The sequence below is a fragment of the Photinus pyralis genome, unplaced genomic scaffold (genome assembly GCF_008802855.1).
Source record: "Photinus pyralis isolate 1611_PpyrPB1 unplaced genomic scaffold, Ppyr1.3 Ppyr1.4_LG9, whole genome shotgun sequence".
NCBI classification, from domain to species: domain Eukaryota; kingdom Metazoa; phylum Arthropoda; class Insecta; order Coleoptera; family Lampyridae; genus Photinus; species Photinus pyralis.
This window is the reverse complement of record NW_022170878.1, coordinates 17,066,552-17,093,235: the sequence shown is the minus strand read 5'-3', so window position 1 is coordinate 17,093,235 and position 26,684 is coordinate 17,066,552. Positions and strand designations below refer to the sequence as shown.

The 26,684-nt window shown below is 37.3% G+C and overlaps 3 protein-coding genes across 5 annotated transcripts; 1 reads left to right on the top strand and 2 right to left on the bottom strand.

Annotated features, from left to right (window-relative positions):
* The first annotated feature begins 271 nt into the window (after positions 1-271).
* On the top strand, positions 272-12,402 carry LOC116180368 (HBS1-like protein). Of its 3 annotated transcripts, none has more exons than XM_031500324.1 (8): positions 272-467; positions 519-685; positions 736-925; positions 10,425-10,771; positions 10,822-10,980; positions 11,192-11,597; positions 11,644-11,711; positions 11,765-12,402. In XM_031500324.1, exons 1-8 carry the CDS (start codon positions 425-427, stop codon positions 12,326-12,328), a joined length of 1,944 nt encoding a protein of 647 aa, XP_031356184.1. In that variant the 5' UTR covers positions 272-424; the 3' UTR covers positions 12,329-12,402. The 3 variants fall into 3 exon arrangements, with proteins under 3 accessions (XP_031356184.1, XP_031356183.1, XP_031356185.1); XM_031500323.1 differs by having other exon boundaries at positions 10,422-10,771; XM_031500325.1 differs by lacking the exons at positions 272-467; positions 519-685; positions 736-925 and adding an exon at positions 1,679-1,923.
* Positions 12,403-15,898: 3,496 nt separating this feature from the next.
* On the bottom strand, positions 15,899-24,203 carry LOC116180545 (pyruvate dehydrogenase phosphatase regulatory subunit, mitochondrial-like). The gene is made up of 14 exons (XM_031500588.1): positions 23,878-24,203; positions 23,616-23,828; positions 23,404-23,567; positions 23,111-23,356; positions 20,683-20,793; positions 20,463-20,632; positions 20,059-20,410; positions 19,847-20,004; positions 17,132-17,280; positions 16,793-17,084; positions 16,565-16,744; positions 16,324-16,518; positions 16,174-16,277; positions 15,899-16,124 (listed from the first exon to the last, which is right to left on the bottom strand). Exons 1-14 carry the CDS (start codon positions 24,090-24,092, stop codon positions 16,001-16,003), a joined length of 2,673 nt encoding a protein of 890 aa, XP_031356448.1. The 5' UTR covers positions 24,093-24,203; the 3' UTR covers positions 15,899-16,000.
* Positions 24,204-24,953: 750 nt separating this feature from the next.
* Positions 24,954-25,466, bottom strand: LOC116180292. Its single transcript, XM_031500202.1, has 2 exons — positions 25,374-25,466; positions 24,954-25,328 (listed from the first exon to the last, which is right to left on the bottom strand). The coding sequence occupies exons 1-2, from the start codon at positions 25,441-25,443 to the stop codon at positions 25,018-25,020; spliced, it is 381 nt and encodes a 126-aa protein (XP_031356062.1). The 5' UTR covers positions 25,444-25,466; the 3' UTR covers positions 24,954-25,017.
* Between the last annotated feature and the right edge of the window lie 1,218 nt (positions 25,467-26,684).

Here is a 26,684-nt window from a genome sequence, read left to right as displayed (position 1 = left end):
CCTGGTATTCTTTATTCATTGTATTGGTGCAATGCATGTGTAGGATGACCGTCGATTTTAAATAAATTCACTACTTATTTTCACAAGGTCTATTTTTCGTCCTTTCCATACATTGCTTACTTCACACTCTAAATGTACAGGGTGTTCTATAATCACCCACACATGCATTACTAAAGTCATAGGAGCGCATCGGTCACTGATTCTTGATCGCATTGTATACAATGATACCGAAGTTGTATAAGTGAATGCGACCCATTAAGTGTTCTTTCCGGTAACCACGGGATTGTCAAATGTCAAATATTGCAATATGTCATAAACACAACACTTGAAAAGCAATTTTAAGGACTTTTAAATTAATATTTTAACTTCAATGTATACTAATTAACTCACTAGCATCTTATTTACAAACTGAAAAATATTCAAAATGTCACGACATCGTAATATACGTTCCATAAACGTTAACGAAGGTAGCACTTCCATAGTGTAGTCGAGACTGTTATCAAAGTCTGTATTTTTAGAGTACGAGGGATACGATGATGTTTATGGGCATTCAGTGGAAGACGACTATTGCGTGTCGCCAAGCGAGGCAGCTTTCGTGTACGATCGAGAAGGTTCCAAAAGCAAGCAGAAGATCAGCGCGTTCTTTCAGTCTGTTACCGAAGAGAACGAAGAGCCGGAATCTAGAGTAAGCCATTTCACATGCGGAAGGTTATCACTGAACGTTGTCTTTTGTAGGAAGCGAATTTGTCGGAGATCGACAAGGCTCGTCTAGAGTCCTGCATTGAACAAATCAATCAAGTCTTAGGCTGCGGAATATCTCGCCAGGAGCTGATCAACATAATCTTGTTGTACAATTTTAACGTCGAGAAGGCAATTAATTTCATTTTGGGTTGTCCGCAGTATAAGCACGTCACCGAGAAAAAAGGTGAGCATTTCAGGCTTCGTCGACGTGGTTTTCAATGTAATTTCTTTGTTTCATGTTATCGTTTCGTGTTCATTTGCGAATTATGTAAGGTAAGGTGATGCTTTATTAAAGAAATCATTCACGATTCCCAAATTGAACGCCAAAATCCCCATGAATTTTAAACGAGAACCCTTAAAGGCAGACTCCTCGAGTTTCTCCTCGTTCAATGAGTTGTCGCGAAGTCATCTACTGAGCGTGTCTCCGAATACCGTTAAATTTATTAAACCTCGATTGTGTAACGATGTCGGCAAGCTTGCAGGCGATTTGCGTAAGGTTAACGTGTCCGGTAACCGGTCGGAGCCGGACACGGATAACGTTCTCGATAGCTGCCACGTCGATTTGACAAAAGCCTTACGCGTTGTCACTAGCGCGCCGCAGCTTCGCGCCAGTGAGCAGGCCGAAAGCGAGACCTTCACACCCGATTTCGTCGATTGCGAAATCGTGATCGCGCCGCCGCAGGCAAAAACGGCCGAGGTCTTCGGCACGAGGAAGTTATTGAAGAAAATTGGGCGCAAGAAGGTTTCGGCGTTCGGTAAAGCGTTGTGCTTGCGTTATAGTAGACCTGTGCCGTTTGTTTCGCATATAAGTGACCGTGTCTATAGCGGTATACCGCAGTTTTTATTCAACTGCCCCTCGCCCGATGATATTAGAATTAGCTCGTTGCATAATCGTTTAAAACTACAGAAGTGATTTTTGTAATTAGTTTATCGGTGATGTGACATACTCCTCATGGTACAAATTTGTGTTCCAGACCTGTTTACAATCACTCAATTTTAGAATTTTTATTAATTATACAAATTTTTAACTAATTTTAGGCTGTTGGGTACTTGGTAAGTATTGCACAATATTGTGCTTTTTGTCATCATAGATATATATAATAGGGAGGAGTTTGTCAGGGCATTTAGTTTATTTTCAAGTGTGTGAGATTATGGTTAGTGTGTCTCTCGACTCAAGTTCAGGTTTGTATTTCTTTTTGTTATTAGAAATAAAATATGGAAGTCAATTAGTAGGTAACTCGTAATAAAAAATTTGTTTACTTTTATTTAAATGTGTGAACATATAAAGTCCACCACTTTTGGAAGTTGTATCATTTTCTCAATGCTTTGCCGGGGTTGAGATGAATTTATTACATTTCATTTGTAGTCCAGGGAATAGAGGGTTTTAACTTGCAAAATGAGAAGTAGTTCCGATTTCTTTTGCACGTCATAGACAGTCATCTGGTGGTTAAGAATCTAAGTTTTCGACCTCCCACCCCTTGTGCTTCCCCCGTACCACCCCCAAAACCCTTGAAATTTGGTTGGTTTCTTAGTTTTTCAATCATATCTTTTTAATGGTTCACTTTAGAAAAAAATATTGTTATCAGAAATTGTAGACCATAAAATTGATATACACTACTTTTTTGTGAAATATTTATTAAAAAAGATACGGAGCTTGAGAGTTGGTTATATTTTTAAGAATTTTGAAGTTTCTATGTATATGTTTTAACCAAATTTTATACTTTATTTATGAGAAAATATCTTGAATTTATAGTAGTATAAATCACCCTACCCTGCACCCTTACCAAATGCAAATGGGATGCATAATAATAATAATGAAACTTGCAGTCCTTGCTAGTGATGATATTTGAATCAATGTGAGATTGTTGCGCTTTCTAATATACGTTTGCAATTAAAAAATTGTCTCACTTCAGTACAATTTCATCCCCCCCGCGGTAGGAAAATTTAAATAAACGCTCTTGTGGCGATTGATAAGTTAGGCAGAGAGTACAACGCTTATTACATATACTTATAATTATACAGTGTGTCCCAAATCGGGTGGGATTGCATGGGTAACTTTCTTATTATTAAAGATAGAGAATTGGTTAAATGGGCAATGTTTTGCAATTTTGATGCTTATTTAAAATTTCCTTATGGAAATTCAAAATGGTCGCATAGGCTCATATTTAAAATTTGTCCTTTTTAGGGAAATTACCAATTTGTAGGTATGATGGATCATAAGTCAATAAGTGATGTTATAAAAATCAAATTTTTCTAGACCTAATGCTTATACAAAATTTTGGAGGGAGTTGTAATGCCCAAACCCCCCCTCTCATGAGTGCGTCCCTGATTTTTTTAAACATCTGATGTAATTATTTTCATTGTTTTGTTGCCTCGAAAAGATTTTGTTTTGTTTTTTTTAATTCATCACAGCCTACTTAATTAAAATATAAAAACCGTTGATATAACTGGTATCTTATTTTCAATCTTATGTTATGATGGCTCGTTGAAAAGAGAATTAAAAAATCTATCAAGTAATCTAAAAATCCCATATGGCGCCTATTTAACTTTAGGAAGTTGGTAAATGTTCCTCAAAAGTAGCCATCTTGAATTTTTTTTTGACATCAATTCTAAATTAAACGTATCAAAGACAGTCACTTTTATATAAAACTTTTTTTTATATCTCTTATACTTTCGATGATATAAGACATTCAAGGAAATGACCAATTTTAGTTTTTTTGAATTTACATCGAACCTATGTGACATTTTAAATTTCCATAAGGAAATTTTAAATAAGCATCTAAAACTGCAAAACATTGCCCATTTAACCAATTCTCTATCCTTAATAATAACAAAGTTACCCATGCCATCCCACCCGATCTGGGACACACTGTATATAATCCTCTTTAAATATATATTCCAACCGCTGTGTGGAGAGGAGGGGGGGTAGGATGAAGCTGAACTGAAGTGAGATCATTCTTTTGTTTCAAACGTATATTAGGAAAGCGCTACAATCTCACAGTGATTTAAATATCCCCACTAGCAAGGGTTGAAAGTTGAATTATTATGCATCACCTTTGGTAAGGGAGCAGGGTAGGGACATTTTTACCACGATAAGTTCAAGGTATTTTCTCATGAAACTCATAATTATAGAGATAAAGTATGAAATTTGGTTAAATCATCTACATACAAATTTTAGAATTCTTAAAAATATAAGCAACTCTGAAGCTCTATATCCTGTTTAATAAACATTTCACAAAGAAGTAGTGTATATCAAAGTTGTGTAGAATTTTATAATCTACAGTAGTTAAACAAGGTTCTGGCACAATGTAAATCTCCATAAGCGCAATGCTAAAGTATGGGTTCATTTCAGTGACAAAAACTCACTTTTTGGATCGGTCTTGATTGCGGTGTTTTTTGTGGGGTTGTAGATGTGTGTTTAGGGGTTGCAGATGTGTTTAGGGGTTAGTAGATGTATGGGGGGTGGTTGTTGATTAGGGTAGTAAGAAAAATAAATTTTGAGATGTCTTAGTAAGACGAGACGGGTCTGCGGTGTTTTTTTTTGTGGGGTTGTAGATTGTGTTTGGGGGTGGTTGCAGATGTGTTTATTGGGTAGTAGATATGAGGGCGCGAGTGTATAACCTTGCGGTTTTCCTGTTATTCAGCATTCGACATTATTTTAAATTTAGTCGTTTGCGGTTGCGGTTTCCTGTTATTCTTTGAGGTGTCCTGTTATTTAGTAAATTCATTTCTTGTTATTTCGATAGAGAGCGACCTTGCGGTTTTCCTGTTATTCAGCAGTCGAACGACGACGACGACGACGATTCTGCAATATATAGAGAAATTGTTTATAGGAATGTTATAACAATTTATTAAATAAAATTGTGTATAAGTATTCGTACACATTTATTAATTACAATACATAAAACATTAAGCGTCTTAAACAAATGTTAGAGAATGATGCTGAAGTATTTACAGTATGAGACATAAAACATTAAGCCTAGTATAGTCCACTGTAAAGTAGATAGTTATCAAATTCTAACAGATCGATTTTGAGTGGATCTTTATTAATATGACAATAAGAGCTATAATGAGGTAAATCACTTAGTTCCAACTCAGGTTGTAGAATGATATTAAGTGTATCATATTCAATGTTCATAATAAATTCTTGAACTCTGCGAATATAGTCAATTTCACGTTCTTTATCGTACTTTTTACAGCCCGCAGCAGCAGGAGCAGCTTCATTGCCTTCTTCTTCTTCTTCAGTGTCACTATTTACATTGTTAAACAGCGATGAAGATGATGCGGACGTCAGGGATGACAACGAATACCATGATGCTGTAGGCTTGAGTTTTGTTGACTGTGGTGGTGGTGGTGGTGGCATTATCCATGGATGGTTACATATTGATGTGGGACGAATTCTTTCAAAATATTCGCGAGGCTTTATGTGTCTAGACCTAACAAAATCGCAAACTTCAACTAGAAGCGATGAATTATTGAACACACGCGCTAGTTTAACATAATTTTTACTACCCGTTCTAACCACAATCTTTGTAAATATTCTAATAAAATGTGCATGATAATATGACCGTATATGTTTGATTTTTCAAAAGATTGCAATTTAAACTTGTTTAAAAGTGTAATTCCACAAATTTGTTTTAAGCTCCTAGGTTGATTTAAAAAAATGAATTTCGTATAACCTGTACGTTCTTTTACAAATTCAAAATCTGTAGTATATGGCAGTAGCACAATTTCCTCTTCTTGATTTATTTCGATTGTTTGTCTACTATGACCATCAATTGCAGATAGAGTTAATAATACTTCAGCATCATTCTCTGACATTTTTATAAACACTTCAACACACCCCACACACACACACGCAAATATAGAAGTCGTTAGAAGAGTTAATTATATACTCTAACCATTGAATTTATAGATAGTTATAAATTCAATGCTCTAACGCTTATCAATTTTTATGTCGCCGCGGTTTTCTGTTGACGCAAACGGATATCTCGGTTTTCTGTTGACGTCAGCGCGCGGTTTCATGTTGACGTGCGAGGATATTGTGGCTTCCTGTTGACATGAGAAATTCGACATTCATCAAGGAGGGGTGCTGAGTATATAAAATGTGAAAATATGGTCAGGTTATTAGTTTTGAAGATCTACTTTGATTGTAATCAGTCGTGTAAATTACAAAAAATAAATAATATAGATTTCAACAAAATTTTGAAGAACATTAATTCTGCCGGCATGCCCCAAGAAAGGAAAGTTTTGAAAATTGAGGAAATGGAAATTGGGAAACTATATAAAATTAAAAAACTCAAATCAATAATGAACCATTTTGGACGAGGTATTGTCTGCGAGCTTGAGGAGGAGGATGGTAATGTTTCCATATTTCTACCTCAACGAATGGTGAGGGAAATCGACGATGATGCCCTTACAATTTTGAATGGTAAAGATAAAAGGATTGGGATTGTTGTGCATGGTTTGCATAACGAACGACTGGTTTCCATGCAATTTCTAATAACTATATATATAACATCAGTTCATGTCAACAATCTCGACTGCTGAATAACAGGAAAACCGCAAGGTCGCTCTCTATCGAAATAATAAGAAATGAATTTACTAAATAACAGGACACCTCAAAGAATAACAGGAAACCGCAAACGACTAAATTTAAAATAATGTCGAATGCTGAATAACAGGAAAACCGCAAGGTTATACACTCGCGCCCTCATTTCTAGTACCCACTAAACACATCTGCAACCACCCCCAAACACAATCTACAACCCCACAAAAAAAAAACACCGCAGACCCGTCTCGTCTTACTAAGACATCTCAAAATTTATTTTTCTTACTACCCTCATCAACAACCACCCCCCATACATCTACTAACCCCTAAACACATCTGCAACCCCTAAACACACATCTACAACCCCACAAAAAACACCGCAATCAAGACCGATCCAAAAAGTGAGTTTTTGTCACTGAAATGAACCCATACTTTAGCATTGCGCTTATGGAGATTTACATTGTGCCAGAACTCTCCTTGTTTAACTACTATCTACAATTTCTGATAACAATATTTTCTTGTAAAGTGAAGTTATACAAAGATATGATTGAAAAACTAAAAAACCAACCAAATTTCTTTGGTTTTAAGGGTGGTACGGGGGAAGCACAAGGGGTGGAAGGTCGAAAACTTGGATTCTTAACCCCCAGATATTCTTCCATGACATGCAAAAAAAATTGGAACTACTTCTCGTTGTGCAGGACATGGTCCATTTTCAGTCTCTATTTCCCGGACTAGTGTAAGTTCAAGACTTTTCGGAAGCGGTGTAGTTAGCACATCGTTATAGAAAATGGTGAAATTTCGTAGTTCTATTTGCATGCATAATAGATTTACAGTTGTAGAGGTTTTGAAAAAAGTGACACAATATTAATAAGGAATTAATTCACAAATTAAATCCTAATTCATCAGATTACAATTCACAATTACAATTTTTTCAATTTATTTATTAACCCTAGTTACAATAGCATATATATGATACTAAGTAGTACAACATCCGAAATAGCTACATAATGTTTATTCTTATTCCTCTCTTTTCGCTTCCTCTCTTTTCGCTTCCTCTCTGCTCTACAACGTCCTTCCGATCCAGTCGATTCCTCTTCCATCTTCCTATAATATTTCCTTTACTGTTTTGCTTGTCCTGGCTTTGCTGCATCTGTAGGTATATCACGTGTTCTATCGTCTCCGTTTCTTCCTTACATAGTCTGCACTTTTCTTCCTTCCACCTTTTCCCGGTCCTGTTTTCATTTCCGCATCTAAATCTTGCAATAGTTTTTATATTTTTGTTCTTCTGTAGATATTTTGGCAAGTGTAATGTTTTTATTTCTTTGTACGTGGTATAATTGTAGGTGCTATTTTCTATTTCATTGATTTGGTATTGTAATTGGTTATCTTTGTCTCTCTCCTTCTTATTCATTGGTATATTTACTTCCTCTCTCAATGTCCTCTATCTCCTTCCACCCCCATATTTCTGTCCCACTGTGCTTTTGATCAGGTAGTCGAACATCATTTTCTTGATTCTATAGTTGTTTTTGAATTCTCTTTCTGCTATGCTCCATATCTGCGGTATTAATCCATTTGCTTTTTTCTTCATTTGTCTTGTGTGAGCACTTGGTCCTCCGTTTTTCATTAGTGTGTATCCAAGGCGAGGGGTGGCTCACAAGCTCAAATTGTGTACACCATAATACAAAAACGGTATTATTTTGTCTATAATACCATAATACTAAAGATTACTCAAGAATACCAGATAATACCAATAATACCTACCTGATAATATAAAATAACTCCAAATAATACTAATAATACTTGGTTTAATACCAGATAATATCAATAATACTGGATAATATCGAAGATACTGTCAGTAATACCATTAATACCGAATAATACCTACTATGTTGGGTAATAATTTGTGTAGAACACATTATCATTTTCACTGTTTTTCTATAATTATTATTATAGTAAATATTATTATAAATTATTATACTTAATGTTTTCACGGTTTTCACTAACATCAGTCGATGTCTTCATTAAGCAATCTTGGTTGCTTTCTTTTTTTAGTGAAAACAAATCCAGTTTCTTCCAATTTAGCAACCAAATCTTGAACATAGGCATGGGTTAATTTTTATTTTTATTTGTTACTTAATTATTACATTTTTGTTAACTTGTCTTAATGAATATTGACTTTATTGGTACCACAACTTTTGTTACAATGCAACTAAAATTTTTAACTCGCTATCACGTTTTATTAATACATCCTCGAAAAAAATAAACTATAAACAAAATTTAAAGGAATTATTGGTATCAAATTGTTTTATAATATGGACGAATTCTATCAATTTGTAAAACCTTAGCTTAAAACGTATTTGGCTTATTGTAAATCTTTTCACGTTTATTTTAGTGCTTTCGCAAGAACCGCACTAAAATACTAATAGATATTATTATTAAATATTATTATTATCACTGGAAAGCATTTTTCAGTAGCTTTCCAACGATGTGTCACAAGTATGGGGTTGCCATTTAGAATTTTTGAAGAGGGGGGACTGGGGGGACTTCCGCAGCGACATGAACGTTGAAACTCAGCCGTCAGAGGGCAATTGCGGAGATTGCTAAGCTATACACGCATGTGCGCATTAGACACGTACGATCTCGAAGCACTACTTAATATTGGAATTAATAAGAAAAATACCCGTAATACTTGGATGAATATTAATATTACCCACATAATACCAATAATACCAACATAATAATAATACCTTCATAATACCAATAGTACTTGTATTACAGAATATAAACGGTATTACTAATAATACTAAAAAACAGTATTGAGTACTGTACTACGTATTATAATACCAGCCAAGTGTACACCATAATACCTTAGTGAGCCACCCCTCGATCCAAGGTATTTAAATTCCGAAATTTCTTCTATTTCTCTTCCTTCGATTTTCCACGATGTCTCGCCCTTATCCTTCTTTCTTCCTTTTGTAAAAACCATTATTTTTGATTTTTCTGTGTTTATTTGAATTTCTTTCTTCTTGCGTACCTTTCTACCTGTGTGATCATTTCCTTCATTTCTGATTGCTTTGTTGCAAGGAGCACCATGTCATCCGCGTATGTTAATGACCATATCTTTTGTTCTCCAATTTTTATTCCTCCTGCTTGCCATTTTCTTAATGCTTCTTCCAGGTCGGCCACATAAATGTTGAAAAGGGTTGCACTTGGCAGACATCCTTGCCCGACTCCATTTTCCGTCCAAAAAAAGTCTGTGTGTTTGTCATTGACGTTTCAAAAATATAACGCACCAGAAATATATGCAAAATGATTTGCGATTCAAAAAATTCAAGGTTAAAAACGGGTTGGAATTTTAAAAAAAGGTTTAAATTATTTAAAGAAAATACAAAACATTACCAAAAAGGTTTTTGAATTTTTAATAATAATGGAGCAATTCATCGATAATTTTAATAATTTGTTGAATCTTTCTGCACTAATGCCATTAATATTGAATAGTGTTATATTTTTAAATGCTATCTTTTCAAAATAAAATATACAGGGTGTTCCATTAAAAAATGAGCTTAGGTCAGATAACTTTATTACTTGAGCCCGTTGAAAACAACTTGAAAGAAACTTGTATAAAAAAATTTCCTTCGCTTTTAACTAAGAAAGTGAAAGTGAAATTTTACGCGCTATGATTGGCCTAAATGACCTTCTTGATGATATTTGTTATGGTGTCGTTATGGTTATGGTGAAAAAAATAAAAAAACGCAATTTTTTTGACACCCTGTATATTGGTTTGTCACATTTGATCCACAAACTCTTCAAAGATTGACGCAGAAAGTTGGTGGGTAAAGGAACGTTGAACTCACTGTTCCACCACCTTTCTGTAAAAAGCTCTTACATTGTGGTTCCTAGAATGACCGTCACCATTCTTCCGAGTGCAGCGAGGTCCCTGAAACGAGAGGTACAAATGGTACCAACTATGATAATATCGAGAGGTTAAGTAAAAGGGTCTATTAGGCACTTCATCTTGGCAAGGTTTTCATAATAATCCATTTTTTCACACGAAAATGTTACCTATTCCCCGCCCCTTAATTTATTTAAACGTTTCTGGTTAAAATGAAATTCCCTTGTTTTTGAATAGCAGCAGCCATACCAAAAGATGTAGATTCGTCCAATATTAAAGTGGTCACGCCGGGACCCAAAACCACGAACGTAACGAAAGGTTTTGACTTGGTCCAAAAAGAGGTGACACGATTAAACGTAACTCCCAGGTCGCAATCGCCCGCTTCGGGAAGAGTGACGCCGGTGAACGCGCCGGACCAAAATGACGAAACCAAAGGCGCGAAGCAGAAGGACAGCAAGTTGGACGCGAACGAGCAGTACAAAAAGGAACGGGGAGGCGCCAAGGAAAACCTGTACATGGTAGTAATAGGACACGTCGATGCGGGCAAATCGACGCTAATGGGACACCTGCTGTGCGCTTTAGGCCAGGTAAGCGCTCGACTTGTCGCGAATTTCGAGAGTCAAGCCGAAATTTTCAGGTAAACCAAAAAACTATGCACAAGTACGAGCAAGAGAGTCGAAAGGTCGGAAAGCAGAGTTTCATGTACGCGTGGGTTTTGGACGAAACTGGCGAGGAGAGGAATCGTGGTATTACTATGGACGTGGGGCGTTCGCAGTTCGAAACCGAGACAAAATTGGTAAGCGCAAAAACGTACGGAAACAAGAATGTCATTGGTCACATGGTTTAGTTCATTGTGCTTCCTAATCACTACACGTCGTCTAGTATAAAAACAGTCGCAGGTAGCCGCCCACTGCGATGATTGACGTGACTGTTTTTATACTAGAAGAGCAATAGAAAAAAGCTACACGTTAGCACAACTGAACAGATAATGCAGATTTATTTCGCAGGTAACTTTATTAGATGCACCCGGTCACAAGGATTTCATACCGAACATGATTTCGGGAGCAGGTCAGGCGGACGTCGCCCTACTAGTCGTCGACGCAACTCGAGGCGAGTTCGAGACCGGTTTCGATTTCGGCGGTCAGACGCGCGAGCACGCTCTACTTGTACGTTCCCTAGGTGTGGGGCAGTTGGCCGTCGCCATAAACAAGTTGGATACGGTCATGTGGTCGCAGGAGCGGTTTAACGAAATTGTCCAAAAACTTAAAGTGTTTCTCAAACACGCCGGTTTCAAGGAGAGCGACGTTGCGTTTGTACCGTGCAGCGGTCTCACTGGTCAAAACTTGATCAGGAAGCCTACGGAAAGCGAGCTGTTGCAGTGGTACTCCGGCCCGTGCTTACTCGACGTGATAGGTAAGAGACTTCCGTTGTTAGTTGAACACTCACGCGGTTTTTGTAGATAACTTTAGAACGCCAGAGCGGCCAGTGGCGAAACCGTTTCGATTTTCGATCAATGACGTTTTTAAGGTAAATTTCTGTAAAGGATTCGTTGTGAACCTGAACCTTGTGTTTTTCACCAGAGTACTGGATCGAACTTTTGCGTATCCGGACGCGTCGAAACTGGCACCTTGTGCTTGGGCGAACGCGTGCTGGTATGTCCGAGCAGGGAGCTGGCAACGGTTAAAGGATTATCGATCGAAGAAGTCAGCCAACAGACCGTGTTTGCCGGTGATCAGGTGTCGGTGACCTTGTCCGGAATTGATATTCAAAATGTCAGTATAGGGTACATACTTTGCCTTCCTCAGAATCCGGTGCAGATTGCCTCTAACTTTCAAGCTCGTATTGTGGTCTTTAACGTTACTGTTCCCATCACCAAAGGATACTCGGTTGTCATGCACCATCAAAGCCTAGTCGAACCGGTTATTGTTTGTAAATTAATCAACCAATTGCACAAAAGCACCGGAGAAATTATGAACAAACATCCGCGCTGTTTGAGCAACAATTCGAGCGCTACCGTAGAAATAAAGTCGTCCAGACCTTTGGCGATTGAGCTGTATAGCGAGTGCAAAGAGTTAGGTAGGATTATGTTACGAGTTGGCGGTGTTACCATTGCGGCCGGTTTAATTACGAAGATTATCTTATAAGCGTTAACACATAAAATGTGTTTTTTTTTGTAAATGATGAAAATGTAAAGATAATAGACTGACATTTTTTGTTATTTCTTTTCTTTTTACGGGGAAGTGAAAAAGATGCTTATCCTTCACCGTATTGTTCTGCAGATTTTGACGAGCCAAATTTTGTGGATCAATTTACATATCGTTATTGGATGAAATGATAATAATAATAACTGTGTACCTCCAATATGCATAATCCCTGTCCCCTGAACTGATTCAAATCTAAATCTGTAATTTAAAATTGGAACGAGGAACTTATCTCGAAATCAAAAATTGATTAGTTTATCTTTTCGTTTTCGGATGCAAACAACTTCGCCATTTTGGCGCTGTTCTTCTGGAACACCACTGCATCCCCAATAGTTCGACATATTGGATCGAAAACAAATTGTACCTTAGTCCTCGGACGTAAAGAACTTCATTGACAACACTGTTCAATCTTCTTTTTCCTACCTTTGGGCATAGAGTAAATAATATAAGGAGGTTCCATGCTGTATAAATTTGTGGCAGTGAGAGACTATCTCTGAACATAGATGGCGAAAAACAAATGCCGACGCTCCCTCTGAATTCAAGAATAGTGAACTAAATTATTATACTAACACTGCTTGTTAATGTTGTTATCTCAGCTCGCTGTGCGTTAATAAGTGGAGAATGGAGTGGGCGACACGCGACCCTGAAATGTATACTTTTATTTATCAGCAACATTTTGCATAATGAATGTGCTGCTTATTCTGCCATTGACGAAAGATGGTCTTTACCTTGACCTACCACAATTTGTCATTTAATAATAAAGTTTTGCATATCGTTTGATGATGCCCATTATAGAACATTATCTTAGCTATATTTGCATCGCAAGACGGCATAGCGTTTTAAATGACATCACTGATTTACGTAACAATTATTTTATGAAAACTCAAATTCGTATATTGTGTACAATAGGCAAAAAAATTTCATATTTATTGTGTGCATGTTTTTGAACATGAGAAATACATGCATGTACGGGGTGCTTGGATTTGGCCCGTTTTTAATAAGTTTATTACACATGATATATAGTATTAAGTATAGGCCAACTCTGTGCACAGTTTGAACCAAATCTGCCCAAGCGTTTGGCAGTTACCTATCGTGTTCACGGACGGACACCATCGACCTCCTTTATAAAGCTTGTATCGCTTTGTTCTGTAGCTTAATTATCATTACAAAAAAAAAGAAATTTCAATGCTGTGGCGCCTTGGTATAGAATTCGGTTTAATTTTGAGGTTTTCGTCACCTATGTGCTTAGAAACACCATAGAGTCGGTAAATTTGCCATGTAACAAAATCCAGAGTGTGTAGAGCACCATGGACTAAATTACACTAAGAAAATTGACGAGAAGTATTTCAGAAAAATTTCATCACATACGTCATAAGAAGTAATCTACATAATCATAAACGTCCGACTTCAAATTCTATTAAGATAAAAGTGAAAATGGCCTTGTAATGTGATCGTCATCTACGCCTACGTAGATTTTTGCTTTATCTTCAAGTCATAAAAGTAATTCAATCTTCGTAAAGCAGGAAGTAGGTCAGCGAAGAGAGAATTTTCCTGATTTTTCTGTGCGGAACTGCCCAGTGCCGAATCAGTTCCAATGTAGTATTTTTTGAATGCGTTTCTAGTCTATAACTTTTGATTGAAAAGTCTGATCGAAAAAGTACGAATTGTTTTGGATTCTACGCCCCAAAATTAATAAGAAAAAGTGTTTTCTCGAGAAATTTTGGTGCAGTCGATTTTTGGCAAAAAAGGAAGGTTATACACTGCCTTTTTTTGAGGCCCCCAAAAAAAATTGTCTCAGATCGACCCGGAAAAAAATTCTCTTATAGAATGTGGCCTGTAGAATCCATAATTTCAAACAGTTCCAAGATTGGGCTACTAGTTCAAAAGTTACAGCCCTTTGAATTTTTTTTCGAAATTGGTTTCTAGTCTAGAATTTTTGATTGAGAAGTCTGATCGAAAAAGTACGAATTGTTTTGGATTCTACGCACCAAAATTAATAAGAAAAAGTGTTTTCCCGAGACATTTTGGTGCAGTCGATTTTTGGCAAAAAGGAAGGTAATACACTGCCTTTTTTTGAGGCGCGAAAAAAAAATTGTCTCAGATCGCCCGGAAAAAAATTTTTCTTATAGAATGTGGCCTGTAGAATCCATAATTTCAAACAGTTCCAAGATTGGGCTACTAGTTCAAAAGTTACAGCCCTTTGAATTTTCTTTGGAAATTGGTTTCTAGTCTATAACTTTTGATTGAGAAGTCTAATCGAAAAAGTACGAATTGTTTTGGATTCTACGCACCAAAATTAATAAGAAAAAGTGTTTTCCCGGGAAATTTTGGTGCTGTCGATTTTTGGCAAAAAAGGAAATATTTATACATCTTTATATACAATGGTAGTATGGATGGAATTGATCTTTTCTCTCACAAATAAACTATCCTTACAGCACTCCCACATTTGTGAATTGCGCAAAAGGACCTTGTTTGCGTAAATTCCACACAAAATTGCTAAAGCAGTGTTAAAACGGTCTACGTGTACCGCTAATCCAACAAAAACGTTAGAAATTATACGCATAATCAGTTATATTTTCTCACTGTACCTATTTAATTTTCATGGCTAGCTAAATTCAAATAAAGTTTGTAATTGGGTAAAGGTAAGGCGTTAAAATAATAAAATAAATAGGTCTATGGCCTGAAAGAATTAAAAGACTCCTTGCATAGGAAGCATATATCACATTCCCGTGATTAAATATAATGCTGACAGCATCATGGTCTCTGTCTGGTGCAAAGTAATGACGTAATTCAAATCTCAACTTTGTTTGTCAGTGTATTTAAATAGGTAATACAGGTTACATGCTGCTCAGCGAAACAACAGCACAAGATAGCAACACTTCCTTACAAGATTTTCTATACTGCAACAATATCCTATCCCATGACACCTCTTTATATTATTTACTCTATGCTTTGGGCTTTTATGTCCACAATAAACATGAGACAAAATCGGGAAGGGAATTGGAACACAACTCAGAATTTTTGTGCGTTCAAATGTATTACGCACGCGACTTATTGGTTCCGCGGAGCAAATCCAAACCGAAAAGCCAGGAAAAAAGGAACCAAGAGGAAAAAAAACCAAATACAGATTGCCCCTGAAGTCATATACATGTGTTTGTTTTGCTAATTACTCTCAGCAGCGATGCGCATCGAGCCCTCAGAGTAAAACGTAAGTTTTCTTTTCCCAATTGCGGTAAAAATGTATGTACCGTTTTTATTAGGCCCATTGCAACCAATATTCTCTTTGATTTAGGGTGTCTACTGCAGTAATCGTAATTTTTTTTGTACCACTTAAATTTGAAAATACGCCACAACGGAAATAAACAAAACGTTCATCCAGTGATCACGTGTACCTACTAATTTTCTTCCGAACGTTCTGGAATCAGAGGCGGAAAGAATTCATGACTGGCGCTCATAATTAAAACCAACTTGTATCATTTGTTTGTTTGTGGTTACATTGATTAATAAAGTTGGTATTTCTGGACTAGGAAATTTGTATTTCTTCTAATTGACAAGTAACACAAAACAAGGCACATTCTGTAGCAGAACGGAAAAACGTACAATATTTACAAAGCACTACACAACGGCCTCGACAACCGAATTCCGTCCTTTATCTCTCGTCGCCTGGTAAGCCTCCCTCTCCTGGTCCGGATATTTAGTAGGTAAAGTGGGGGAATGCAGGTTTACTTTCGCGGGGTACCTAAAAGGGAAATGACAATCGTGGGGAGATCAGTGGCAGGAGTACTAACCGCACGCCGGCTATGTCCACTTCGTAATGACCCGACTGAACAAAGTCTGTCGTAACTATGTGTCGCACACCGTCGATAATGTTTTGAACAAAACCCAGGCACACCTGAAATTGAGTTTTTAGGTTAAGTTTCCCGAAGGCAACACCAAACCTGTTTCTTAAATGTGAATCCATATCCGGTCGTCGTGCATATACCGACATGCTTGTTGTTACGGTATATTGGCTCGCCACCCCAAGGCCATAGATCGAGTTCGTGATCGTGGTCATCTAATATGAGCTGAATGTACATTCGTTTAACGCCCTCCTCTCTTTGCTTCAATAGAGGTTCCTTTCCTATAAAGTCTTTCTACAATCAAAGCGTGAGAGACTAGCACTTGCCTTCGGCAGCTCACCTCAAATTTAACGCGCCACGTACGCCCGCACTCCAAAGGTGTCGTTCGAGTATCAAGATCTTGTCCCCAAAACGCGTAGAACTTCTCGATTCGCAACGCTCTGGTCGCGTAATAGCCGACGTGCCTCATTCCGTATTTCTCACCGGCCTTCATTAATCGCGAGTAAACGTGGAGGGCGAACTGAAAATTACCGGTGAGCTGCTTCGGAAGTAAAACGTGAGAAATAACCTCGTTGGGTATGTAGAGCACGTAACCGAGCTCCCCTGTATGTGTGAGATTCATAGTGCGGATACCGCTCACATGCCCCACGTCTAGCAACTTAATGGTGAAGAACGGAAAGTTTCGTGGGCTTAAGTCGGTATCGGTCAGTTCAGATAAAAGGCTTCTCGTTAGCGGACCCATGATGGCTAAGGCCGTGTACATGGAGGTGACGTCGGATAGTTCGACCGAAGGAGGTAGATGTCGCCGCAGCCAGACTTGGCAGCGAGTTTGCTGAATGGTCGGCGCTATCATCATGTAGCTGCAACGTGAACGTTACGAATTTCAAATAGGAAATTGGGTTATTACTGGTTTTCCGCGAGGCGCGCCAGCGAGCAATCGTTTTCGTAGCCGCCGTACTTGTTCTGCATCCCCGTGTGAATGATCCCCCCAATTGGAATATCGACACCATTCGAACAGATGTATTCGAGTGCTTTCACAACCTCATTGCCCTTGGACTAAAAATGTCTAATTACTAGTCAGGAATGGTTAAGGAAGGAGAGCTGCCAGACGATTTGAACAGCAGTGTTTGTAATTTAAGTAATTAGAACGGCTAGACGGGAATTGGCGTCCGACTGAGTTGAATTGTTTTCCCAAACTAAAATCCACCCTGCGCTAATTTACAAGTGGTAGACTAAACTTTTTCTAACCACTGGGACCGCGAATGCTATCGTGACTTAATCCGCATTACCCCACGACTCTGCCAATAACTTAAATTTCCCACTACTTTTTTTTTTACTTTACACCCATTCGCGGCCCAAACTTTGTCCAATTCCCGCAGTCAGCAAAAATTAGGATCGTCTTTCAGGATCACGTAAATTCGATAAAATTCAAGTAAAAGTGGAATAAAAAAATCGTTATCGGCTTTCGTTACCCATACTGCAATATATTCTTATTAGTAACTTGTGACACGCGATTTTAATTTCTTTGTGGGTTAAACTTCCACTATTGTTCGTAATTATCGTAATACACACACGTAACAACACGGTTCTGCAATGGGAAATCGACAATTACTGCCATTAACTCCTTTGTTAACGACATCATTTCACTTCTTGATAAAAAACAGAATGTCCTTGCTATATTTTGTGACCTCAGCAGGGCTTTTGATACTGTTGATCACTTGTTACTGTTGGAAAAATTAAATACTTACGGTATCAGAGGCGTTGTTGCCAATTGGTTTTCATCATATCTCTCTGGAAGGTGTCAACAAGTAGAAATTAAATTTAAAACCGGTTCCACTATTGCAAAATTTTTATCCACAGCTTTGCCTGTTAATATGGGGGTTCCACAAGGATCTGTTTTAGGACCTATTTTATTTTTATTATTTATTAATGATATTGTCATGTTCTTAAATTGCTTGGTTTTATATGCGGATGATACGACGGCATTAATATCCGGAAAGAAGCAAGAAAATATATATCCAAAAGCTGTTGAGATTCTAAATAAGCTAAGTAATTGGTTTAATTTTAACAAATTATTCTTAAATCACGATAAAACATTTTTCCTACCGTTTACAACTTTTGGAAATAACCATTTGTCTGACTCAAGCAACAAAAACATTAATATTCTAGGCACTGGGAAGTTTCTGGGGATCTATTTAGATCAAAACTTAAATTGGAAATGTCACTGCGAAAATCTTATTAAAAGACTAAACACTTATTGCTACCAGATACGGAATCTTAAAGAATTAATGGATGCGAACCATACTTTAAATTATTACTATGCTCAAATTCAATCCAGATTGTCGTATGGAATAATTGTTTGGGGCTCGTCAAGCGCGGCAAAAAATGTTTTTCTTGTACAAAAACGAATAGTCCGGTGTATTGCGGGTAGTAAGAAATTTGATTCGTGTCGCCCGATATTTAAAAAATTGAATATTCTTACACTTTCATCACTCTATACACTTGAATTGTTAACTTTTATTTTCCATAATCAGCAACATTTCCTACGCCATAGCAGTTTTCATAATTACAACACGCGCAATAAACAACAATTTATCATCCCTTTAACAAGGCTTAAACTTGCCCATAATTCTCCCACGTCAATGGGCATTAAATTATTTAATGCTCTTCCAAGTACACTTAGAAGTCAGGGAACAATAAAGTGCTTTAAATCTTCTTTAAAAAAATTTCTTCTAGTCAATGCACCATATACAATTGATGAATTTCTAAATTGTATTGATAAAAATTGCGGATCTCTAGTGTAATTTATATTGCATTCTTTCTTTTTTGTCCATTGTATTGTGTATGACCAACATTTTTTAAATTGTATTTAATTGTATTTTTTTGTGTCTGACGTATCCTATACAATTCAAAATTTGTCTTGGGAATTAATATATATTATTATTATTATTAATAGTTTTTTAAACGCGAAATTACTCCTTCCAAATGAAGGTTACCAAAAAAGCATTTTTACACGTTCGTACACCTTTCGACAGGTCATAAAATGAAATGGTGGTAGGTTAATTAAATAAATTATTATTAAATAATTAAATTAATTAATTAAATTAAATGATTTTTGGGACATTGAATTCTGCTTTAACCTGATTCCATACCCCGCAGAGCCCCCCCCCCCCCCCCGGTGCTATGTTCGATGGGGTTTTACTGAAAACTCGAATAAGAGCGGTCAGGCAAAAGGTTTTGGGGGAGAATCCAACTCTGGGGTATTGTGATAAGATGATTGTAGGGAAATTGAATTTTCCTTTTACTGAGAGGGAGAGGGGGAGGGGGATTCCATTATCCGTAGTCGCAATAGTATCCCAGATTTCGAAATCTAACTTCACTTAAGGTCACGCGATTTTAATTCTTTGTGGGTTAAACTTCCACTATTGTTCGTAATTATCGTAATAGTTTTTTAAACGGAAAATTATCCCTTTCAAATGAAGATTACCAAAAAAGCATTTCGAAAAGTTGCATTTAACTGTGGCTGTAATTTTTGGTGAGAAACTCAACGGTAAACAGCCGCAATCCTTGTATCAAACATGTTACTCAGATCGTCAGCTAGCTCTTAGTCTATAGCGCATACCCATATGTCTAGCTTAGCAAACGAAGAATAATCGCTAATTCCTGCGCCTTCGCGGCACGCGTCATACTCCGACGCAACGTAATCGAACCAGGGCGGTATTCCGAAGGTATCGGTCGACGCTATGCGATAGGGAACCGACCAGTCCGAGGACACTTGCTCTAATTACAAAAAGGTATAAAATGAGAGAACAGAGTGGGGAATCACGCTAATACCTTGGACGTAATTGCGGTCGAACCACGACGGACGTTCGTAGCCCATGAGCTGACCGAAAACGGCCCCTGCCTCCATTAGCTTAGGATAAATGGGGGACATTCGTAAATTCCGGCTCGTCTTAAATTCTGAAAATGGATACTGTAAGGCATAGTGCAAACCTGGTACCTCCTTAACGCGGTCTCGCAAATACTTCCTATTATTATGCACACTTAAAAATCGTGAAATGTCTAATTCGTACATATCAAAGCTCGTGTTTTCATTCACAATCATCTCGGCGGTTGCCTGTCCGACCCCTCCCGCCGCGGCAATCCCTACCGTTTTTAAACCGGCAGCGATGTAATAGTTCATAATCTGCAATCGGATACGATAGAAACACACGCGCTCCGGTCTCGCACGCACCTACCTCAGGGGCCTGCCCAATGATCCACTTGCAATCGGGACTAAACGCTTCGGGACCGTTACACAATTTATCCAATACCGTATCATTTAACATCGGTATTCGATGCAGTAGCTGCTCTAGCAGTACGTTGAAGTGATCCCAATCCTCGGGCAGGACACGCTCCTCGCCGCTACCTAAAATTCGCCACAGTAACGTCGCGCGTTAATACGTTCTTATAAGTTGCCTGGAATTTTTCCATCCTCGAACGCCGGTTTTGCTACAGGTTCGAATCCTCCGGCCAGCAGTCTGCCCTTATATTCTCTAAAATAGATGTGGCCGTCTAAGTCGCGGACAACTGCAAATTGTGGTTATTAGTACGAACAACGCTGAATATACCCCTGCGGTTATGTTCTAGGTGGTTTGTAGGTGAAAGCAGTAATTTACATATTTAAAGAAGGCTTTCTTACACCAAAATTAGAAGCTAAACGCTTGCGAAACAAACGTCAGTACCAGACCACCTACAGAAAGTATTTCCAGTTGACGAGGAAGTTAGAAGATAAAGATTATTATCCGGAACTACCCCACGCTTTCTCCGTACCACCGAGAAACGATGACAACGATCGCATTACCTTTGAGTTGACTTACTTCTTGTACTCTTGATAAAATGGAATCAGTTCCCTTTAGGTTTTTGCGCAATAGACAGCCGCGTATGTAGCCGTGTTGTTGTCGTATGTAAAAGTTATGCACGTTTTACTTTCAAAAACGGCATCTCAGAAAATAATTCGTGGGGGGGGGGGGGTTCCCCTTTTAGACAGCGAAATTTGATGGCCGGCTGGCACACCTTTAAGGTATAGGCTACCTACTGCAAAAAATTCCAGGACCATTCCCCTAGAAGTAGTTCAAAACGGTAGAAGTGGGTCCGGACGGACGAACAAAGCGCAAACAATAGCACATTTTTTTTAATTCATAAAAAATGCAACCAGAAATGATCTTCAACTAATTTAGTTAGATTTCAATGGTAAAAATTGACTTTTTTGAATTGCAGTATTTCAAAAATCTCTTAGAAAAGTTCATGCCCATAAACAGTAGAACCTCAATTTAAAAAAAAAACCAAAAGTGACATTTCAGTATATTCGACTAATTTCACTGGATTTTTTAAATTTCATCGGTAAAAGTTCACTTTTTGTATTGCAGAATTTCAAAAAAGTCATTACCAAAAGGCAATCGAAGTAACAAAAATTGACATTTTACCATTAACTAATTTAACTAGATTTATTAGATTCCTTTGGTTAAAGTTGACTTTTTTTGAAATACACTGTTTCAAAAAAGTTATTAAGAAAAGTAGATCTTTAAAAAATTGCAATAAAAATTCGACTGAATTAGATTTATCGATCTCATGGTCAAAGGTTGACTTTTTTGAAATACAATTTTTAAAAAAAAAGTCATTAAGAAAAGTTAACAGAAACCTGATCTAAAAAATATAACAAAAAACCACGTTTTGTTATCTTTTATTTTCAAAAAGATGTATTATTTAAAAAAACCATTAAGAAAATTTTATTTCCATCATAAAACCTTGGACTATTATTATTAACAGTAGAATCCGAATATTAAAAAATGTAACCAGAAATGATCTTCAACTAATTTAGTTAGATTTCAATGGTAAAAATTGACTTTTTTTAATTGCAGTATTTCAAAAATCTCTTAGAAAAGTTCATGCCCATAAACAGTAGAACCTCAATTTTAAAAAAAATGCAACCAAAAGTGACATTTCAGTATATTCGACTAATTTCACTGGATTTTTTAAATATCATCGGTAAAAGTTCACTTTTTATATTGCAGAATTTCAAAAATCATTACGAAAAGGCAATAGAACCCCAATCGAAGTAACAAAAATTTTACCTTCGACTAATTTTACTAGATTTATTGGGTAAAAGTTAATTTTTTTGAAATACGTGTTTCAAAAAGTTATTGAGAAAAATAGATCTTTAAAAAATTGCAATAAAAATCCAACAGAATTAGATTTATCGACTTCATGGTCAAAGGTTGACTTTTTTGAAATGCAATTTTTCAAAAAAAGTCATTAAGAAAAGTTGGTACGTCAACAATAGAACCCTAATCTAAAAAATTTAACAAAAAAACCACATTTTGTTATCTTTCGACTAATTTGACTGGATTTATATTAGATTCATCGGTAAAATTTGACTTTTTTGAAATACATTATTTTACAAAAGTCATTAGCAAAGGTTGATGTACAAATATAACTAATTGCAACTGTGATCTTCAGCTAATTTAACTGGATTCATCAGATTTCATCAGTAAAAGTTGATATATTTTCAAAAAGATGTATTATTTATTTCCACCGCCCTTAGAACCTAAATTGGACTATTTTTTCTGGATTTACCGGATTTCATTGATAAAAGGTTGACTTTTTTGAAATGCCTAATTTAAAAAAAGTCAAGTCATTAAGAAAAGTTGAAGTCCGTCAGCAATAGAATTTTTTCAACATCCTGTATAAAAGTCAAATGCTCATTGTCGTGTTGGTTGCCTATGTGTTCCTGTAAAGCACTAGTTACACCATAATACAAGTGGAAGTGGGCTGAATTTCAATCCAATACTTTAGTTTTGGCACCAACAAACCACCTTGGTGAAAAAGGACCAAGGAAATTACTCACCTGGAAACATAGTTTGTAGTTGCTGCAGTTGGGACATTGGTTTTGTATGTAAATAGTAATGTTCACAAGCATGGATGGGCACCTTAACACAGGGTTCGGATAGGCGACCTACACCCCTAGCCCAAAACCCGGCACAATTAACAAAAAAATCACAGTCAATAGGCCCCAATTCCGTTTCCACACCGCACACCTTCCCATTCGTCTGGTTAACTTTTCTCAGTGCGCAATGCTCAATTACAGTTACACCTACTCAAACATTTAGCTACAATCGTCAAACAAGTAAGAAATCTCACCCATCCGTCTCGCTTCCTCCGTAAGCGCATTACAAATCTGATAAGGATCGCCGACCCCATCTCCCGGTATCCACAATCCGCCTTCCAGATCGTCCACATTCAAGAGCGGACACTTCTCCTTGCATTGTATCGGAGTTAGCAGCTCGCACTTAATATCCCACAGTCTGAAATTGCCAAAATTAAGACCCACCGAGAATCGAAAGAATACGTACACCGATTGCGCGATCATACGACGAAAAACTATCATACGATCCTTAGTTTTGGCCAAATTCAAACTTCCGCACTCTTTCCAGCCCGTCGACAGTCCTCTCGCCTCCAACTCCTGGTACAGCTTCTTGCTGGTCTGCGACAATTTCACTTGCGAGTAACTCGGTTTGAAGATACCCAGAAGCCCCGAGGAGTTCCAGGTGGTACCTCCTCCTATTCTGAAAGCGGAATAAAGTCAAGGTGTTCGCGTGCGACCGGAGGGGTTACTTGTTCTGGTCCAGTAGGACCGTGTCCTTTGCCCAGCCCAGTTTGGCGATGTGATAGGCGACTGAAGCTCCCATGACGCCACCACCGGCAATAACAACACGAGCATTTCTAGGTGGTGGACCACTTTCTGGGGGAGGATTTATGTTATATGAGAGACAGTTGTGAAAAGTGATTAAGCGTTTAATGTTTGTGGAAGAGGTTTTATTGAAAAACATGATTGTGGGTGTCTGAAGTGTTTAAAAATGACGAAATTACGTAGGGCACGTTACATTTTTAAAGAATTAAAAAATTGAGGTTATGTATTTAAATCGTAAAGAAGAGAACGTACAGGAGACACCCAGAATTATGTAAGTGGATGTGATTGTTGTAGAGAGTATTATGCACAGGGTCCGTTTTGGACAGTAGTAAGACTGAAGATTTCCAGCAGAATAATAAATAATATGATCATATATGTATTATTCCAGTGGCGTATCGGACATACATTGTTACATTTTTGTTAAAACAAAGTAACGAACATGAGCGTAACGCATAATCGTGGTAACCTACTTATAATTAAGTCAAGTCAAGTAACATGCAAATTCTTATAAATTTAACGCAATTAATGAGTGACAAATGAAAAGATATTACCTCGCAGTATTGTGAGATTCGAACTTGATTCGACCTAACAATATTGCACATTTTTACTAACTTTACAATCAAGTTTCTTGTAAGTTAAAAACACGCTCGAAATTAAATCTGTTATTGCTTTAATCGCATAACCGAATTCCGCGCACGCATGACCTATATAAACATTATGACAATTTATGGGCATAGAAATTGTATTACACCAATACTGTTTTCTTAGAAAAACTGGAAGGGAGTGCAACGCGAATTTCTAAAACCGATCGAAATATTTTCAGATATAAATTACTGAATTAGTTTAAAACTGGATCCGCTCTCTACGACAATTGTGAAGTGGATTGGAGCTGAGATGTACTTTGTTCTGCTACTAAATTTCTCGGAAACGACTATCCACAGGCAGACAAGCCAAATAGAAAAGCAAAATAAAGCACAGGGCGAGGTAAGTAAATGGTCGATGAACTATATATTGGTAAATAAATATACACTAATAAAACGCCGAAATACCTCCGACCAGGACATTTATCCGACATTGGGAATTAATGGAACGCATCTATCAAAAAATATCATTGGGCAATTCTCGTAAGGCAAGTCACACAAGCAGTTTTTAAACTGCGTCAAATAGGCATCGCTCAAGCAGTTGAAATTCACTTCTGACTGACTTGAGCAGTCATTAAAGAGATCGCCAACGCACTGACTGGTCCCATTTTCACATAGGCAAGTCTTCATGGCACGTAAACGTTGAGGATTAACGCATACGTGATGAAAGTCGGGGATAAATTCGATGGTTTGGTCCAACTGTCCTTTAGTACACCCTGTAGAGCACGATGTTCCTACAAAGGTGGTGAGCTTATCAAGGCTAAATCTTTCACACTCACCTCCTTCAGAAGCACGACTTTTCGATAGCAATAATAAGAAGAATAAAGCAAATGGATGCTGAATTATCATCTTTGGCTGTACATGAAGATCTACGTTAGTACCCCCTTCTAATTTAGATACAAAATGAAATTAATCCATTAACCGAATGTAATCTACGGCCTCTCGGAAAAAGTAATCCCTTCAATTAAGAATGTTTGTCGAGCTAGGCAGATGTAGTAGATAAAATTACTGGTATCTGTATTTTTAAAGGTCCTCACTCAGATACCTTCGGTTGTTTCCACCTCTTCCATCGGGTACAGGTGCAGAATCCTGATCTTTAACAGAACCTTGTCAGTGATTAAAATTCTTACACACGTACTAAGTACACTATTGGAAGGTGTGTAACTTTACCGACTGGTACAGCGAAATAAAACAGCTTACGAACTTCAATCACAATCGAAGGTCCATCCACCATACTACAAATACACTCCACAGATAATACTTGAAAACAGCATACATAAATTATATTGGGATAGAACACTAGTCGCATATAAAACCAGACATTACACATAACACAGTTCCCATTTCCAACACTATAAACTTGACTAAAGCTATTTGTGATTTTTGCTTCTTGTTCTTTTTAGTTCACCGTTCCAATGTCAATAAATTCAAACATGCGTCTAGTATAGGTTTTTGGGGTGGTAGTCCTTGAATGACGCAATATTTTGCGGATTTATTGTTTAGAAAACAGGAATAAATCACCTTACTGCAGAGGGCACTGCGTGTCGTAGAAGGCGATTATACAGCGACCAATGGGGACGAAGGGTGTTTGTGATTTGACAAGACTTTGCCGATTATGACTTGTCCCCGATTTGAATCTTGCAAATTGTAGTACCAGAGGGCGAGTTCAAGGCTTACTCTCCAACGTTGTTGTGAAGGGTACTTGAACTTTTGCAAGGCCATCAGAGATGGTGCAAATGCTGGCACCGTAGGCGATGTTTTAGTGTTTTGGTGCAGGATAAATGATTGAATCTTATTATGACAGGAGTTATGAGGGTTAAGTAAGAGACTTACGTACAACTCTAGTATGGGATTTTGGGGTAAACGCAGTTTATGATGGAGATTATACAGTAAAGCAAACAGATTTTTTTAAAAATATCACCATAAAACAACATTACAGTTAGTAAAGATAAACAAGATTATACTATTACGTTTTCTTAATAGGAATCTATAGATAATTAATTGTCATCTTCTGTTACTGTTATTATTTTACTTGCTAGGTCAGTGTCGTTCTTTTCACTTTCTATTACTCTGCCTTTGCAGTTGTCAAT